General features: G+C 34.8%; 1 protein-coding gene across 2 annotated transcripts in view; it reads right to left on the reverse strand.

Annotated features, from left to right (window-relative positions):
- Window positions 1-2,228: 2,228 nt before the first annotated feature.
- Window positions 2,229-18,642, reverse strand: part of RAP1B (RAP1B, member of RAS oncogene family) — a 39,908-nt gene continuing 23,494 nt past the window's right edge. The window contains exons 2-8 of one of the 2 annotated variants that reach the window (XM_019748970.2): window positions 11,853-11,935; window positions 10,738-10,806; window positions 9,485-9,541; window positions 8,515-8,655; window positions 6,359-6,502; window positions 5,534-5,650; window positions 2,229-3,474 (exon numbers count right to left, since the gene is read on the reverse strand). In XM_019748970.2, the coding sequence (XP_019604529.1) occupies window positions 5,564-5,650; window positions 6,359-6,502; window positions 8,515-8,655; window positions 9,485-9,541; window positions 10,738-10,806; window positions 11,853-11,909 (555 nt within the window). In that variant the 5' untranslated portion in view covers window positions 11,910-11,935 and the 3' untranslated portion in view covers window positions 2,229-3,474; window positions 5,534-5,563. Of the gene's footprint in view, window positions 3,475-5,533; window positions 5,651-6,358; window positions 6,503-8,514; window positions 8,656-9,484; window positions 9,542-10,737; window positions 10,807-11,852; window positions 11,936-18,642 lie in introns of those variants that run through there. The other variant, XR_012493920.1, reaches the window with a different exon arrangement.

Below are 18,642 nucleotides of genomic sequence, written 5' to 3' on the forward strand. Positions count from 1 at the left end.
TTCTTAAGGTACAGTTATATATAAGATAACGGTACTTTCTGTGCAACCACAGCTTTATTCATTTCTATTAATACAAATGTGTGTGTATATACACGAGGTTTGACAATTAAGTTCGTGAATTTGTTACAACAATGTTGCTAACCTTTTTTGGTATCAGAGGGATTATTCATTATGAATTTGTACCAATGGACAGTTAACCAAGTTCACTATATGGAAGTGCTGAAAAGGCTGCGTGAACAAGTTAGATGAAACAATCTGAACTTTTCGCCAACAATTCATGGCTCTTGCATCACAATGCATCTGAGGGAGTTTTTAGCCAGTAAACAAATAACTGTATTGGAACACCCTCCTTACCTGATCTGGCCCCCAGTGACCTCTTTCTTTAACTGAAAATAAAGGAAATATCGAAAGGAAGACATTTTGATGACATTCAGACATCAAGGGCAATACGACGACAGCTCTGATGGCCATTCCAGAAAAAAGGGTTCCAAAATTGCTTTGAAGGGTGGACTAGACGCTGGTATTGGTGCACAGCTTCCCAAGGGGAGTACTTCATAGGTGACCATAGTGATATTCAGCAATGGGGTATGTGGCACTTTTTCTAGGATGAATTCGTGAACTTAATTGTCAAACCTTGTGTGTATATATATCCTAAAGGATGGTACTGGCATTTACTTCACTCTTTAACTCCTATGAAGTGGCGCTATTACCTATCACTCTCATTTTACAGATAAGGAAACCGATGCACCTAACCATGGGCACATCCTAGGAAGTGGCAAAGTGGGGATGAAAAACCCCAGAAGTCTGGTTTAAGCCCACATTCTTACTTACTATACTAAACTGTCCATTTCGCACCCCTAATACTCCCCTGTAATTAGTGTTTCACACCAGATCAGTGGTTCTCAATGGGGATGATTTTGCCTTTCAACACCTACTCTCCCCTCCCCGAATCTTAACTGGAGGATACCTGGCAATGTCTGGAGACAATTTTGGTTGTCACAGCTTGAGGGAGAGGGTGGTATTACTGGTATCTAGTGGGTGGAGACCAAGGATACTGCAAAAATCCTATAATGCACAGGACAGCCCCCCAAAACTCATTATCCAGCACCAAACATCCATAGAGCTAAGGTTGAGAAACCCTACAGTAGAGTGTAAGTTCTAGGAGGATAGGGTCCTAAGTTGATCTCAGTTGCTGCTCTATCCTCAGACCTAGAACAGTGCTTGACACAGAAGTACTTAAATTTTACCTGTTGAATATTTATCTGTTTTTAAGAGTCTGTAACTCAGATTGGAACATAGTCGGTAAGCAACAAACATTTATTAAAATTGAATTAATGTGGGTGCCTTCAAAGAGGGTCAAATGGATGTTAACAAGATACAGTAAATTGATTTGTGCTCCACAATCCCACTTTTTTGGGCTTAATTTTCACCCCATGACTATAAGTAGAAGCAGTTCTGCCAAAGCAAGTCTCTTAGTTAAATGGGGCTTCTGAGAGAACAAACGTTTTTTTTAAGATACACGGAGCCTTTAAATGCATGGGTCCCTGTTAAGTTACACATATAAGGAACAAGATCTTTTTCTTCTTAAAATGAGAGCCTTAAAATGTCCCATTCAAATAGCATGTATTTAGGGGATTAGCAGATACCCCTAAATTAGATGGTATCACTAATTGATATCTCTAGTGGCTGGCAAATACTTTGAGGAAGTTTAAGATTTGTTTATAAGTTTCGAGAAAGAACTGCATTACAGCACACATAAGACAAAGACAGAACTGTTATCTAAAAAGAAAGTAGTACTTGAGTCCACTTATTCAAAAATTTTTATAACCATAATATTCTAAGTATAACTCCATCCTATATTTTTAAAAAAATCCATTAAGCGTAACATCTGTCAAAGTATTTTCAATTCTTCGTCCTACACCTCAAACAGCTATTGAACATTACCCAGAAGGCATATGTTCATAAGTAATATTGCTTGATTTACAAAATTCTTTCCCAAGGAAAATTCAAAAAGTGGTTACGTGGATATTCAAACAATACTAGGAAAAAAATCTGACATTTTCCACTCATCATTTCTGTACTTAATGAATGAGTCTGGCTTGCCCAAATATCAAATTATGAGACCACACTATGTAAAATGCACCTATTACATTTAAAAAGAAGTTAAGCCTACATTTATTTACTAGCACTGTTAAACATTACACAAAACACATTCAAGTGGCAAGTAATTATAATACAAGCCCTTGCATGGCAATCCAAATTTATTGAACTACTGATGCTAAGTTATACAAAATTGCACCACTTTAATTAAGGCTTTTAGTTTACATTTGGCCACCTCAAAGTCGTTGTAACATTAGGTTGGTCAATTTAAATACTGTGGCTCCCTGTTGGATAGACACACAATCTTTACACCCAAACGTTAATGCATACAAAGCAACAAGGCATTGTTAAATAAAACAGCAAGAGTTACTGCAACTTAGGCCTTGTGACCAATTACACATGATTAAAATTACTTCCCACATTCACATCCACAGTACTCGTCCACCATTTAACGTCTCAACCAAAACGTTACACATGTGAAACAATCACTAACAGGCAAAAATACTAAACCTGTATATTTGGTATTGCAAATACACTTATGCATGAGCAAGCAAGGGATCACAGTGAGAATCTACAGCTGCAGAAGCCTGAAAATGATTTACAAAAATTGTTAAATCATTAAAAAATTGTTTGAAAATATACACTTCTTGTTGTAGACCCCCACTGTACACACAACTATAAACATTGTTCCCTATGTAAACAAAAAAGGAAACATATAATAAGAGATTTGAAAAGTCTGGACATTTCCTTCCCAACAGATATTAAAGGCAACGTCTTTAATCTAAGACATTATACTGAAAGGACTATCATATTTTAAAGACAAGATCACTGTCTCCACAGGTTTTTTAAAAATTAAAAAAAATTATATAGCTGTGTTAATCAAAGCGCTTATTTGTACAACAGAATGATAATGACCTTGAATTTCTTAAAAAAAATTACAATAAGCTACAAGTATCAAAGAAGCAAAGTTATCTGGAGTAGTCTATATAGGAGCTCTTTGGACTTTCTTTTATTATGCTAAAATAGTGGTGCTTTTAGGATTTACATTATTGTACTCTCCAATACAAAGTATGGGGCGTGTTAAAGTATACAGTACACCATTTTCATACATGTACAACATTGGTGGATGAAAAATGTCTCTTAGCAGTAATACTGGATTGTAGCCTCTGGTTTTACCAGCTGCATACTCTAGGACTATTATATAAGTAAAAATCTCTCTTGTGATACTGGAAAGTGATTAGAATGTGCAAACTGATGTAGTAGCTTTCATCCGCCTCTCAAAGGGTACCACCACAGAAAGTCCATTTAAGATGTTGGTAGGTTTAACAAAGTTGGAATGCTGGCACTGTTGAATTGGGCAACAGTTCTTCAGACCTGTCAAAAGGAAAAAAATTGAAAAGATGGGTTAAAAATAACACTCTAAACATCCAAAGGAACACATTACAACAGTGTTAAAGTGTTAGAAATGAATATAGTACAGGTGATTGTCCTCATCATTACATTAATGACAATGTACCATAATTTATAGCAAAGCAAAGCTCGGGTACATGTTTTCATCTTTTTGGAATGACTTCATCTATTCTGCTGCCTCTTGAAACTCGTCAAACGAAAAGTTTTAGATACAAAAAGGGAATGTACCTTAGTGTAAATTTTTGTGCATTACCTTCCAAAGACTAAAAGTGTGTGTGTGGGGGAATCCCCACATTAAAATTTTAGGTCGGGTCCATTTTATTAGAATTAGGATTAAAACACAGATAGCAATATTAACAAAATGGGTGATCCTATGAGTGTTTACAATCCTAGAATTACATCATAAGTATAGAACATATATCTCACCAGGATTTCTAGTATCAGAAAATTAAGACCTTTCTTCCTCACTCTTCTTGTAAGAGTGGCTAAAAAGCTCGTTCAGAGTAGACAGAATATAGTTCATGATGACAGTTATATACTTTCTAATTCATATTTAAACAGATGCTATCAACTCTTAGATGGATGTCAGAAAAAACTGGTATTATACTAAAATCATATGTAATTAAACTTAAAAAAAAATTGTGGGTGATGTAAATAAGAGAAGTAAAATCAGAATTCATTGACAAATATTTATTTACTTTGGATGATTTTCTACAAAAATGCCTGGGTTAAAAAATGTTTCCTTTATTACTATTTTTCTGGGGATCAGACTTGTTCCAAGTTCCAGAAATGTTGTTAAATATGTGTCTGCTCAAATAATTTTCATAAATGCCTTGAACTTTAAGCGCTCATTTAGAGTCTGATAGAGTTTAAGTTTCCTAAGTCCTAGCAAATTCAATGTAGCAAACTGGAAAAGACAGATGGGAATGTGTGAGCTCAGGCACATGTGTGCCAAGAATGGGCATGTCGTCAGGAATGAAAGGATATCAAAAATGAGAAGAAATATCTATCTCTAAACAGAAAGTAGGGTCAAAAACTCCACAAAAGATACAGAATCAGAGTACTATGATGGTACAGGGCCATTTAACACAGGAAAAAGCTGAACCATAAATGTCAAAAGTGCCCAAGGATAAAAAAAAAAAATTATTTGTGACAAACACTACAAAAAAGTGCCCAAGGATAGACGTACAGTACAATATGGTTTAATGACAACTGAGTAGGAAACCATTATCATTGGCAAACAGCAGTAGCTAATAATTGAGGGTTTACCATGTGCCAGGCACTGATCTAACTGCTTACCAAGTATTGACTCATTTAATATGACTGTTTTCAAAAACTATATAAAATGTTATATGCTCAGTTTCCTTTGCTGTCTCATCTCTGGGTTGTATTTGTGGTTCTCTCTGCCCGGGAACTCTTCATCCCCTACACAACTTGTAGTTAACCCTGCTATTTACTAACAGCAGAGCTCAAACAAGTAACCATCTTTTTGTACCCCAGTTCACTCAGTGTAATATGGGAATCATAACAGTTCCTGCCTCACAGGATTGTTGCAAGAACTCAATTTATAGACAGTACTTAAGAGTGCCTGGCACATAATAAATGTGTCAGGGGTACTTATTATCAGTATCACACTGGATTTATTCTCTCATAGCATTTATCATATTTTACGTTTTATTCCACAGACCTTAATTAGCTTAAGGTAAAGAGAGGTTGCTTTTGTTCATCACTGTATTGTCAATACAGACTAGTGTCCCATTGAAGTATAAGTATGTATTGGATTAACTTATCTAGAATATTCACTTACGTGAAATACCTTACTTCTGATATGTAAACATAATAATTATTTTAATTACTAGGATATAATACTAACTCATAGATATCTTAAATAGGAAGTAACTGTTTCTTTTTTAGAACAAAAAATTCTGTATTTGCTTTCTTGACAAGAGTGCCCTAAATTAAGTTGAGGCTAAAAGTTAGAGGAAAAGAAGAAAAAAAAAGAGGAAAATATAAATGAACATACCTGGCTCAGAGCTACAATGCATTTAGTATATTAAAGCAGCTGACAGGATGACTTTTTACGGGCCTTCCCAGGCACTGGAGTTTTTCTGTTAATTTGCCGCACTAGATCATAAAAGATCTGCAAACATATTGATTATTTTTAATTTACAGGAGAAAAAAACCCAATAAACAAAAAATGAAAAAGTAAAATGAAAAAAAACTGAACTTTCCATGGATATAAACAAACCCAGAAAGCAAATACTCTATTCAGTTAAGAAATGAGAGTAAAACCAGGTATTCTTTGGCAACTGCCAAGTTCTTTCCTGTTTGTTTATTTTTTGGGAGGGTAAAAATTTTTCTCCTTAAAGTAAGTACTAAGCTGAAGGAGTTGCAGAGATCTTAATCTTAGTTCAGTTAGAACATTTACCATCATCCAAAGAAAACAATCCTTTACTCTTCTTCAAATCTTTTTATGTACCTTTCCAACGTGACTTTAAGTTCCTTCAAGGCAAGAATTATGCATGCCTTTTTGAATTTGTCTCCATCTTTTACGTAACATCCTTCATATATCTGTAGACTTAATCTGTCTGCCCCACCCCTATCATTTTCTGTTCAGCCTTCCTTCTTTTCACGGTAAATTCTACTGTACCAGCATTTAATAAAGAGGCTAAAATAGCATTGTTGTTTATTAACATGTTACATTTAACATAAGGTGTCTACCTAGATCAACATGATTTCTGCCCTGAGTACACGTTAACTTGGGGTTGTGTTACTACACACACATTATTTTCCATTAATTTTGAATGTTGAATTCCAAATCAAATTTTTAAAGTGTATTTCACCATACCTCATTAACATTTATTTTGGATTTTGCAGAGGATTCTAAGAATGCACAGTTGTTCCATTGTCTTGCTAGATTTTGACCTTGTTCCTTTCCTACAACTCTTTCATCTTCCAAGTCACACTTATTACCAACCAGAATCATTGGAACCTAAAAATATATTTGTGAAAAACAAATAAGTAAATAAATATGTGATATAAATTCAAAGTGAAAGAATTTTGAGAGTCAACTCGAAGGATTATTTTTTATACTATGCCAGAGAAAAATACTAAATTAATAATGTGTAATAAAATTTACAGTTAAATACAAAACCCTTAACAATATTAATTTAAGAAATTTTCATGTGAAACTTTTAGAAAACAAGCTATGATCTACTTATAAAAGAGTAAAAACCCCTTAAAACTGTATCACAATAACTGATTATAGTTCGCAAAACACAAAACCTTTCAAAAAGGAAGTAGAAAAGGGTGTTGCCGTGAAGTCAATATATTTCAAAATTTTAAAATATTTCTCTTAGAGATGTGAATCAACTTTTAAGTTTTCTGGTTTCCTGACATGCGTTTATCAACTAATAGTTCTCAATTTCAGAACACAAAAAGGAGAAATTTGGAAAGTCCCTAAAGTAAAATTTTCAGTTTCTCATGTAGTATATATTAAAATGCCAGAAAGTAAAATCATCTTAATTTACTAAAAATCTAGGCCACATTAATCATGTTAGGATACATGTGATATTTTTAATTTTAAAAGGACACTACAGAAAATAACACTTATTCTACAAAACTCCTATTAATCATTTAGAGACTGACTTTGTAAAGAATTTTTGGAAAGAAAGCCAAAATAGAAAAAAATCAAGAATTTTAGCTTGGGGGGGGGGGGAATATATATATATATATATATATATATATGTATGTATGTATGTATGTATGTATGTTTAAAGAGACTCATTGGTATTATCAGCATCACGCTCTAACCAACTGAGCTAACCGGCCACCCTGAATTTTGGCTTTTTAGGAACAGATATCGAGTATTATATTAAGAAATGCTGAGATTGCTGTAAATATGTAGGGTCCCCCAAAGTTCTTGCTTCAAAAGTCCAGGAAATGGCAGCATTTCCCATAGGTGCCTCTGAGCTTGCACAGTATTTGCTATAATTAAACTATAGATAGTACAGGGTTCTTAAAAGTGTGGTGCCCAGACCAGCAGCATCACCACCATCTGGAAACATGTTAGAAACACAAATTCTTAAACGCCCTCCCAGATCTACTGAATCAGAAACTCCAGGAGCAGCTCCTGGCTATCTGTGTTAACCAGCTTTACTAGTGATTTTGATGCAAGATTAATTTGCAGGACCACTGCTATATCTAGTGTGTGATGAGTAATCCTTTTGAAGTTTCCTATAAGGATTAAACTCTATTATGGTGCACTCTGAAGGGGCATGAACATTAACATTAGTCTAATATATCTGTTGGTTTCCTTTAAAAATTATTACCATGCTCCCTTTTTGTCATGGTTGCTTCAGATGTGTTCATATACAGTACTGATGCTTGTTAAAAAGTCTCTTAAATCTACCAGAAATGTGGCCAGAACATCATTTGCTCTTATTAGTAAAATTTGCTACCCACATCTCTTCCTCCTCCCTACCAAAAGCATGATTTAAAAATAGGAAGAATACAGAATTTATTTTATACACATTAAGCAGAGAGGGTGGAATTTCTTATTTTCCACATTATATACAGAGGGTGCCAAAAAAATGTATACACATTTTAAGAAAGGAAAAACTATTAAAATTGTAATAATATATACCAATAACAAAAGATGAATACAAGTCATGTTTGACTTCTGCAATTACAAGAGGTGCTCAAAGTGGTGACCATCTGAGTCCAGACACTTCTGATTACGGCGAACTACTGCTTGAACAACACTGACTGAAGTGTCCACTTGTTTACTTTTTTTGAGCACCTCCAGTTTGGCACCCCTGGTATATTTGAAATATGTATGAGTGTTAAAGATACATTTTTTGCATTTCAAAGAAAAACCTTTTGAAAAACAACCCCCTCAAAATAAACCTACTTTAAATTGGATTTAAATTCTAACTTATAAATTGGCTATCACTACAATAAGGGTTTAAAACAAAATATTTATTAATTAAGAAGTCAGCTTACGTCATCAGTGTCTTTAACTCGAAGAATCTGTTCTCTCAGATCTTGTAAATCATTAAATGTAGACTGTGCTGTGATGGAATAAACTAATGCAAAGCCTTGTCCATTTTTCATGTACAAATCCCTCATTGCTGTAAATTGTTCCTACAGTAGAAAGAAGGAATCATTAAAAAACAGTAACGTTGAAAAAAAACCCCAATGATGTTGTGAGTTAATTTGACAATTTTCAAAGTCTATAATTAGAGCTCAATAAAGAATAATGTAGTATTATGTAACATTTCCTAAAATTATAGTCTGTGGCAAGATGCTCTTAAGCTACTTAAAGGCAGCGTTTTTTTCTGATTGCTCTAGTTCCAGGCGGTCCACCAGCACGCTTGCCTATATCTTTCCATTTTCCCACACTGTTCCTCCTTCACTAGACTGTGAGCCTTTGAGGGTAAGAACACAGTCCATGGCGCATATCAGGTACTCAAACATTAGTTGAATGAATACCACATATCCAGAACAAATGTTCCCTTCACCTTCAGATACCAACAAATCTAGCTAGTCCATAAATACTTCAAAGGAGGAAAGATTCCTTTAAAAATACTTCACATAGCCACTGAGGAATAAATATGTATCATGTAAGTAAGCAAGCAAGCAAATAAACAAAGAGTGGGTGGGCAAGCATACCCAAGTATTATCCACATTATTTAAAATATGATAATATATTTTCACTTGTTTAAAAAGTCCTAGTGAGACTATGAAAATTTTCACCCAATTTATCTATTTATTTCTTCAATAACTGACCCACTGTAATTATAAAGCACACACACAAAAAACAGAATTCAAGAGAATAAGAAAAACAGCTTTAAGATTTAATGCAAGTAGTACTTTTAAATAAGCTTAACTACTATTTGTCTACATATTACTAGCATTTACAAGGTCAACACTGCATGAGTTGTGCATATACTTCGTACTGCGTTTTACATACCGTTCCTGCAGTATCCAAGATTTCCAGCATACACTGCTGTGCATCTACTTCAACTTGCTAGAGGAAAGTCAAAATAGCACTTTCATTTTTTGATGTAAACAAGACTATCTTATTAATATACACAAAAGCTACTATATGATATTTAAAACAGACATAAGTGATAGTAACTCTAATCTCAAGCAATACTTTTAACAGAAAAACTATGTATTCTGACTCAACACACGGATACCTACAAGATCCAAGCTTTATATGAATTGCTCAGTACTAAATTCTGGAAAGGAAATGATTTCAAAATAGCTCAAAAACATATTAAAACCACTAATAGTTCCAATATTATCACAAGTGATTCTATCTCAATTCTGCCATACTTTAGATATACCTTCCTTTCCCTAGATAACCACAACCCCCGCACTGCACTGGAATACAATTTCTGATAGCAAGGAAGCAGAAGACAGCTATCAAATAAATTATATATCTCTGTTACTCCTTTTCATCTAACATTTCCTAGGAAAAAAGTTATTTAGAATTGGATGTGGAAAAAGTTATATTGCTTCACAGCTGGGGTGCAGAAAGGGGTTTCATTCGTTTGGTAGATTGGACAGAGAGGGAGGAGTGGAAACAGTAGAGCAACAAGCCGCTGCGTAAGGTGGGAGACAGCTCTCTCCCTACTGCCTTAACAATGTCTGCACATTAAGTTTTATTGTCACATGTTGTGTTAGCGGACAGAGAAATAAACCTTTCTATTATGAGCAGTGGCACTTTCTCAAGGAGTTATTATAGTAGGAAGGTTAGGGAGACTGTGTATATACATCTTTAGGTTAAAAAGAAGGAATGTGAGAGTGCTCAGTCTTTGGGATGGGGGTGTGTAGAATATGGAGCTATCACTTGAAATAGATAACCTAGCTCTAAAGCTTGTGCGTCAAATTACAATGTTGGGGTCAGGATAAATTAAAATTCTAGGGGAGGGGGGAAGAGACAGATATATATATATATATATATATATATATATATATAGAGAGAGAGAGAGAGAGAGAGAGAGAGAGAGAGAACCCCCGCGTGCAAGCGTTTTAAGATTCTCATAAACTGGTAAACATTCAATGCCAGGAAATAATCAAGTGTGAACTTTCCCCACTAATTTTATAAATTAACTCTGCTTCTTCATCCTACTTTGTAAACAACATTCAGTAATTATAAAGCTAAAAACAATAATTTATAGTAAAGACAGAAGCAAAAGGCTTCTTAAAATACCATACCTTTCTATAAGAATCTTCTATCGTAGGATCATATTTTTCAACAAAAATTCCTTGAACAAACTGTACAGTCTGAAAAAAACAAACAATACAACATACCATTACAGTTCTAAAGAAGAGAACAAATCAAAATCTGTACATTTGAAAACATTGATTTCACATAGGTGGTTATGTCACTGATGAAAAAAATACAACCACTACTACATTTGAATGTATGCATTTGGTGAGATTATCTTAGAAGGCTTTTTTAAAAATTAGTAATCACTATTTTCTTTATTAGGTATTTCTAAATTTAGAGATACATATTAAGAAAAAGCTTTAAATGTCTCTAGTTTCAGTCTCAAGGACTTAAATTTGAATTTTATCCAGAAAGTGGCTAATTGTTTTGGGTACACCCATATGCGCACACTCCAAACACCTCCCCATCACTCTGGACATAATTACAAATGAAAAAGCAGCACACGCTGTTGTATACACTTCTAACTTTGATCCAAGCATGTCAAGTTCTGTGCTAGGTAGTCACTCTAAGTGGCCAGTGAGATGGTTGATCTATCTTATTGTGGGGCTTTGCTAAACTCTGAACTATTCATCAAGTTAATTTCCCTAAGTTTTGTCCCTTCCTTACCTACTACCATCAAGTTGTGTCTTTTTTCTTGTTATACTATTCCTTGATACAAAAAACACGGCTACTAAAATAATGTAAAAACTGGATAGTCAAAGGTAATATTTGAGAAGGTTTTTTTTTAATAAGCTTTGTTTTCCAACATAAAACAAATATATGTATATTCTTTTTCTCAATGACAAAAGACCAAAATTCATTCTTATCTGGTTCTGAAATGCAGACAGACACATATTTTATGCACTCACCCTCTGTGCTTAGCTCAAACTGTATTCTGGCATACCTTATGTTGGTCTGAAACCACTGTTCCAGAGGGAATACGTATGATCTACCCAGATACAACTAAAAATGGACTAAAATTACAAGAAAAATATAGTGCTTCTAAAATCACTATAGGATTTCACCTTAACAAATAAAACAAATAATCAAAACCTGAAACTCAACAGAAAAAGAACATATCTTGCAGTGAATAGCTTAGGTACAGTGAGAAATGACTTACCAGAGCAGATTTTCCAACGCCTCCTGAGCCAAGAACGACTAGCTTATACTCACGCATGGTGCAAACTTGTCAAACGCTAGTACCTTATTAAAGAAAAAAAAAAATTATTAGGTAATATCTTTGTATTCATGTGCTTCTTATATAAATTACACACCCAAGCAAGCAGATTTCTTTAAAATGATTACTATACCATACTACATGAAGCGTTCCAAAAACAAGAATGCTACTGGTAGGGCTCTTTATAACACAACAGAGGTAGAAAGAAACTTGAGAATTACAAACGACTTCCAGTCTCATCCTAAATTCAATTAGAATAAAATATTTACTCTATTAAGAAAAAAGGGGGGGAGGCTGAAGAACAGCACGAAGGGATAGTCTATTGGTTACAAGATGGCAGTGACAGACATGTCCCCCCAACCCCCTTTTCCTGAATCAACTGTAACCTTGAGTCATAAGTAGTTGAGTGCCTACTAAGTACAGGATATACCCAATGGGAAACAAAAAACAAATCCTGCCTTCATTGAGCTAATATTCTAGAAAGATGAACAGGATGGAGCAGGGGTCTGTAAACAAATCCAGCCCACTACCTGTTTTGTATATAGTTTTATTGAAATATAGCCAGGCCCATTCATTTGTGACTTGTCTGTGGTTGCTCCCTTGCAGTAATGGCAGAGTTAAGAAGTTGCAGTAGGGGCTATCTGGTCTGCAAAGCCTAAAATATTTACTCTGGCATTTACAGAAAAAATTTGCTGACCCCTGAGACACATGAATGGTAAATGAATTAGCAGACAAAGCCGGACAAATATCTACTACTGAAGTGGGGGAGGTACAAAGAGTCTGAAAATGGTCAGGAATCAGAGGCAGAACTGAAGAATACCAATGCCCAGGCTGAAAACGTCTGGGTGCTTACCGTGATGAAATACTGGAAATCAATACAAAATAACACCAAAAAGAAGAAGCCCATACCAAGGCTTATCATGATAAAATTTCAGTATACTGAGAATAAAGAAGCTCCTAAAAGTTTCCAAAGTGGGGGATAACACAAGACTACAAAGCTCCCACACTCCTAGAAAAAAATAACTGGTCAGTGGCTATAACACAAAAGTAGCCACCAGAACAGGTTTTAAACCTTTTTAATCAAGAAATGACAGTTCTTTAGTCATATTAACAAGTAACTACAAGAACTGGCTTAAACACATTTAATCAACCTATAATCACTTGTTTTAGTGAATATGCTTCTGCAAACTGCCAATTATCCATAGCCCCTTACTTCTGAAAGTCAGTCAATCAAGAATGGACTCACTTTGGTATGTATCTGTCTGTGTTCAATCTTTTTGTATGTTCTAACATTCCAGCCTATACTCTTAGAAAAGATATCCTGTGTTTCACCTATATCTCTACGCCATTCCTTTATTTCTCCTCAGGATGCCATGTCTATTGCCGTGGCCTTCCTCCATTCAAAACCTTCTCCTTCACTCCTGGCTTTAAATACATGGTGTATCAACTATATTTTTTCTGTTTCTGAATGGGGACTCCTCCAAAAAACCCCACAGAAAGTTAGCTGTTAACTTTCCCATTTACTAGCTCCTATGTTTTATTTCTAAACTTGAACTCCTCATTTCCAGACTCTTCTCTGGTTCTTGAACATAGTCTCCTTAACTTTTGTGAGCTGCATGGTTCTTACCAGATTATAATTTTAAGAAATAAAAGTTGAACCAACTATAAGCTTTAAGAATACTCCACACTATATAGCATGCATACAAATTTGGAACAAATGAAGAAATTACTTTGTAAAATTTAACTGAAGTCAGGCTTATTTAATGCAAAAAAATCATTTAAATATAGTATTATAATACTGCCATGTAGACATTACACAACCACATAGATCTATAATGATCTATTGGAGAAACATTAAAAAAAAATTAGGGTTCTAATGAAAGAGGCCTCCAAATTTGTGTTTCTGAATCCAACTAGAGGGAATGTGCTAACTTTGGGGACAAGAATTGTCTAAACATCCCAAAGAGCAAACCAACTACTTTAACACACATAAGACTCGTCTTCCTGCATTCTTTTATCCTTTATGTAGTTGGGCTGTGTTGTGTCACTTTTTGATGACTTCTTTCCTATTTTTATCTACAACTCAAAAAACTCACCTCAATGCCAACTAATCAACAATTGTCTCGCTTGAGTAACAGTGCTTCTACAGTTGATATTAACTCACTCCTGCTTTTGAAAATTCGTCAGCCTTTGAACGCTAATTCCCTAAAACCTTGTAAGACTAGCAAGTAGACTGCTCTGCTCAGAGGAGGCAGTGTCTGACGAAGATAGCTTTTTCTTAAGTAATCAATTACTTCAGCTTTGTGTTTGTTTCAGATATTAAATGGTGTCTCTCATTCTTTGACAACTGACCCAAGACCTTCTTTGGGTATCACTCCAAATGATGCCCTTTGACAAACAAGTGTACTGAGTGGACTGCTTGTGCCCAACTTCTGCTTGTTCTTTGAATTTGCTATCTGATGAGTCACTCTCAACAATGAGAGCTCCAAACGGTTCTTTGAGCTTACACTGTTAAATTTATTTTGTTATTTTAGGATTGCACCAAATAGGTCTTTGTATAATGTAAGGCAATTAGGCCTTTTGGTTCTGGCCTGGAGGTGTATTATTTGGTAAATATTTTTGCCATTAGTTTAATTCTTCAGCTAGTTGCTTTGCTTTTTGTTCATCTATTTGAGCTAAATATGAGACATACTAATATGTCTCATGTGTTTTGTTTTCTCCTGGACTGTCTTGTTTCCATTCATTGAATAAGTGACTGCTACACTTGGAATAGATGGAGGCACAGGCCTGATAAGCCTCCAGTCCAATTCAAACTAGCCCCAAGTACTAAAGGCTGAAGATGAGTAAAACCAGTGACCAACTCAGGCAAAGGTGAGTGACTGGTCAAAACTTGACCCTGGGTCACTTACCTTCATGAAGGTCACAAACCTTCACGATGGCGTATTACAAGATCAATAACGGGGCTTGTTGATTATGTGGCCCCTTCCTAACCTCTGCTTGGTCAGGGAACCTGAGAATCTGGTTGAAAAGACACATTTGTTAAAAAAAAAAATTTTTTAATGTGCCTCTTCCCAGGTAATTTACACGACACCATTTTTCTTGACTCTAGTGATTCTTGCTTCTTTGTCAAAGCCAAAACTTTCTCTAGGAAGAACTTCTGTTCTTGATTCTTACTGTAATCTTGATTTTTACACTTAAAATGGTAAATGACAAAAATTGTGACTTTGACAATTGTGACTTAACAACTGGACTTATGGCCAACTTTCGAAATGTCAAAATTATCATCTTAAGAGGAACTATAACTATAAAAAAAATTATGAGATAAAAACAACATTCAATAATCAACTTCTTTAACTGGTACTCTGGGGCCTCAAAATCAACTAAAATAGTTTCTCTTTACTTCTCCCCAGCTCAAACGTTTGGAAATCCACCCTCCTCGAACCATTCTGTCTCTCTACTTACACGACCCACAAAACCCTTCCATTTCTTCTGCTCTTTCACCTTACCTCTGAAATGAACTATCTTCCTTGAGGGTTTGTCAGCAAAGGAACAAATATGCTAAACAATAAACAGCCCCGTTAATTGCTAAAGTAGAAGGCAGAGATATAAAAACTGAATTTAAACACTGGTTTAGAATTTAGCTGAAGTTATGTATAAGGATTTTCCTAAACCTGAAGGAGACTGAAGATTGAAAGAAATCTGTTGCAGAATTCCATTAATTACTAATTACTTAATTTCCTCATAAAGGAAAATGGTTAAAAGTAGAGTAAGAAAGACCAGATTCAAATTCCTTAAAAAACTGACCTTGAGAGAATAAGAATCTCTTCAGGAAATCCACTATTTCAGAAGTCTTTCTTAGGGGTAGATTGGTAACGATTTAAAGTTGTGAACAAAATAAAAATGACTTAGAACTGACTCTGGGTAGTGAACACACAATGTGAAATATGGATGATGTATTACAGAATTGAACACCTGAAATCCATGTAACTTTACTAACCATTGTCGCCCCAATAAACTTTAATCAAAAAAAAAAAAAAAAAAAAAGACTTGACAGGAAACAAAATACAAATTGACTTTAGGAAACTTTAAAAAATGTTCTGTGGTAGACTACATAGCTGAAGTAAAGGGAGACACGTCCCTTCTTTCTGTAAAGGGGCTCAGACTTGCATAGGAAACTTAAAATGGAAAATTGGTAACTTAGAAAATATATTGTGGCTGAGCATTTTCAGAGACTCTCACAAAGGAAACAAGCTAGAAAGAAAAATGAATGTGAGAGGTCTGTTTCCTAAGAAATGGGAATCTATGGATGAGTACACCTGTACATACGACAAGGAGAAGAGCCACAGGAAGAGCCAAAGTCCCATGTTTACTAAGTAAAGGAAGGACAAAGATCCCACATCTGTCCCATCATGCTGCTCCAAGGGAAACATGAGCACCCAACACGCCCCTGCTCTTTCTACACCGGGGGTGGCAGGGGACTCACTATATGGAGTCACGAGGGAATATTTGGGGTAATGGAAGCATTTGTTCTAAAATTGCTGGTAGTGATGACTGCACAACAATATAAGGTTACTAAAATCCAAAAACAGAAACACTGACACAACTGGCTGAATGAACATAAAAATTACTATTTAAAAATACTCACTATAAAAAGTAAACACTTATGGGAACTGCATTTCTTAATGAGATGGTTGGGACTCTTTTTCCCAGTTGCTTCATTTATCCATAATATTACTTGTTGCTAGAAAGAGTCAGGTTCACTCATATATTGCTTCTATCAGTAATTTGTTCCTTCTACTTATTATTGATAAAAAATATATCCATTGCATGGGTGTATGACATTTTCTTTATCCATTCACCAGCTGGTGGACATCTGGATTATTTCCAGTTTATGGATATTATAAATAATGCTTATCAATTTGTTTCAATATTAGTAACTCAACCAACAAGAATTTTTACCACAGAGCCCTATGGTTGGAAGAAACCAAAAACAGTTCAAATTTTGAAGTAAAGAAAAATGACAGAAGTCAGCAACAGACTTTCAAATCTAAAAACAGTGACAACACACATCTAACTTATCAATAAGCTTTCTAATAAGGAACACCGATAAGAAGGGAATACAAGTAAGCATAGCCATTAGCTTTAATTTTTTTACCAATATTTCCTTATGTGGACCACCTAATCACAGTATTTTAATTTAAATTCTGATAAATACCAACGCTAATGATATTTTTTTCCTTAAAAAAAAAATCTAATATTTATTTTTCAAATCTGTGCTTTCTACTACACCAACTTAGAAAAATTGCTTACAGAGTCTAAGATGGGGATTAAAAAATGTGTTTCATTGTGAATGCCAACGGCGATGGCCATTAGTTCTGTTTTTAGGAGGACTGTGCGGCTGCATCCAGTTTTAGCAAAAAGACCACTCTGATCACTAAGTAATGCCTGGCGCTGCCTTGTTGTGGGGAGAAAGTCGTGGCACTTGTGTATCTGTGAGCCGTGGACAGGACCTTCCTGTACAAGTGTTCTTAACTTGAAGCCTATGAATGAGCACTTGGGAATCTGTGAATTCCTAAAATTTCATGCATAATTTTAAGATGGGAAAAATTATATCAGAATTTCAATGGGATTTGTGATAACTATGGTTTGAGACATCGAGAATACTTGTTCTCTTTCACAGATCTCCAAAGGGAAATAATTTTGACAGCTTAGCATAGGTAGTGGTTCACGGCACCTAAATTTCAAATTCTGGTTTTGTATAACCTTAGGCCAAGTCATGAAAACTTTCAGAGCTTTCACTTTTCACTATCTGCCTCAAGGTTGTGAGGCAGATACGTTAAGCATGTAAATTACACAAAAACAGGGATTTTTTTCTGTTTATTCATTGCTATATCCTCAGAACCTGAAACAGTACCTCGTATATAGTATGTGCTCAATAAAACAAGGAATCATATGTAGTAATTTTCCTTAAGAGTCTTGGTACCTTGCACATACTAACAATCAACGAGATAGCTTTTAAAATAAAAATAAAATAATAGTAACAATAATAATAGCAGCAATGATCTGAGCTACTGCTCAATACTACAACGTAACAGAACTGCTGTTTCCTCAGTTGAGAATCACTGCTTTACCCTTTTACCTACTAGCTCAATAAGACACACAAGAATGTAGGTGGGGAATGCTGTCCAGCTTTAGTCTGATTCAGAAAGTATTTTATAGGTATGTCAAGAGATACAATGTATAGGCTAAAACTATTTTCCAACCATATATGGGTATTTATCCTTGTTTTAGTCCTCACTACAACCAGTTTGGAAGACTTTATGCTAAAATCAACTGAATTATAATTCTTTAGCTGCAGACTCTAAGGTTTACTATCATGTTCCACTGAACACATTTTAACATCACTGAAACTGAAACGTTCTCTTACAGTAACCTCTCATGTCAATCCAAAAAGCAAAAAGCTAAGTACATGTTAGCATTTTGAATAATTTTAAGTCTGTTTATTATATTGTCTAAATTACATTTTGATTGAATCATTTTAAAATGTAGTTCAGGGAGAAAGACTGGGACATAACCCTCTTGTAAGTCTTTAAAAAAACAATTACTACATAAAAATCTTATGATATTGGTGTTTTTCTCTTACCCTTAATATTAATTATACAACTCAATGAACTTTATTGTGCCACAAGTTATACAGGCTGTAATTTGACAGTCTAGGGAAAATCTCAATGTT

This window comes from Rhinolophus sinicus, linkage group LG02, assembly GCF_036562045.2.
Source record: "Rhinolophus sinicus isolate RSC01 linkage group LG02, ASM3656204v1, whole genome shotgun sequence".
In the NCBI taxonomy this organism is placed as follows: domain Eukaryota; kingdom Metazoa; phylum Chordata; class Mammalia; order Chiroptera; family Rhinolophidae; genus Rhinolophus; species Rhinolophus sinicus.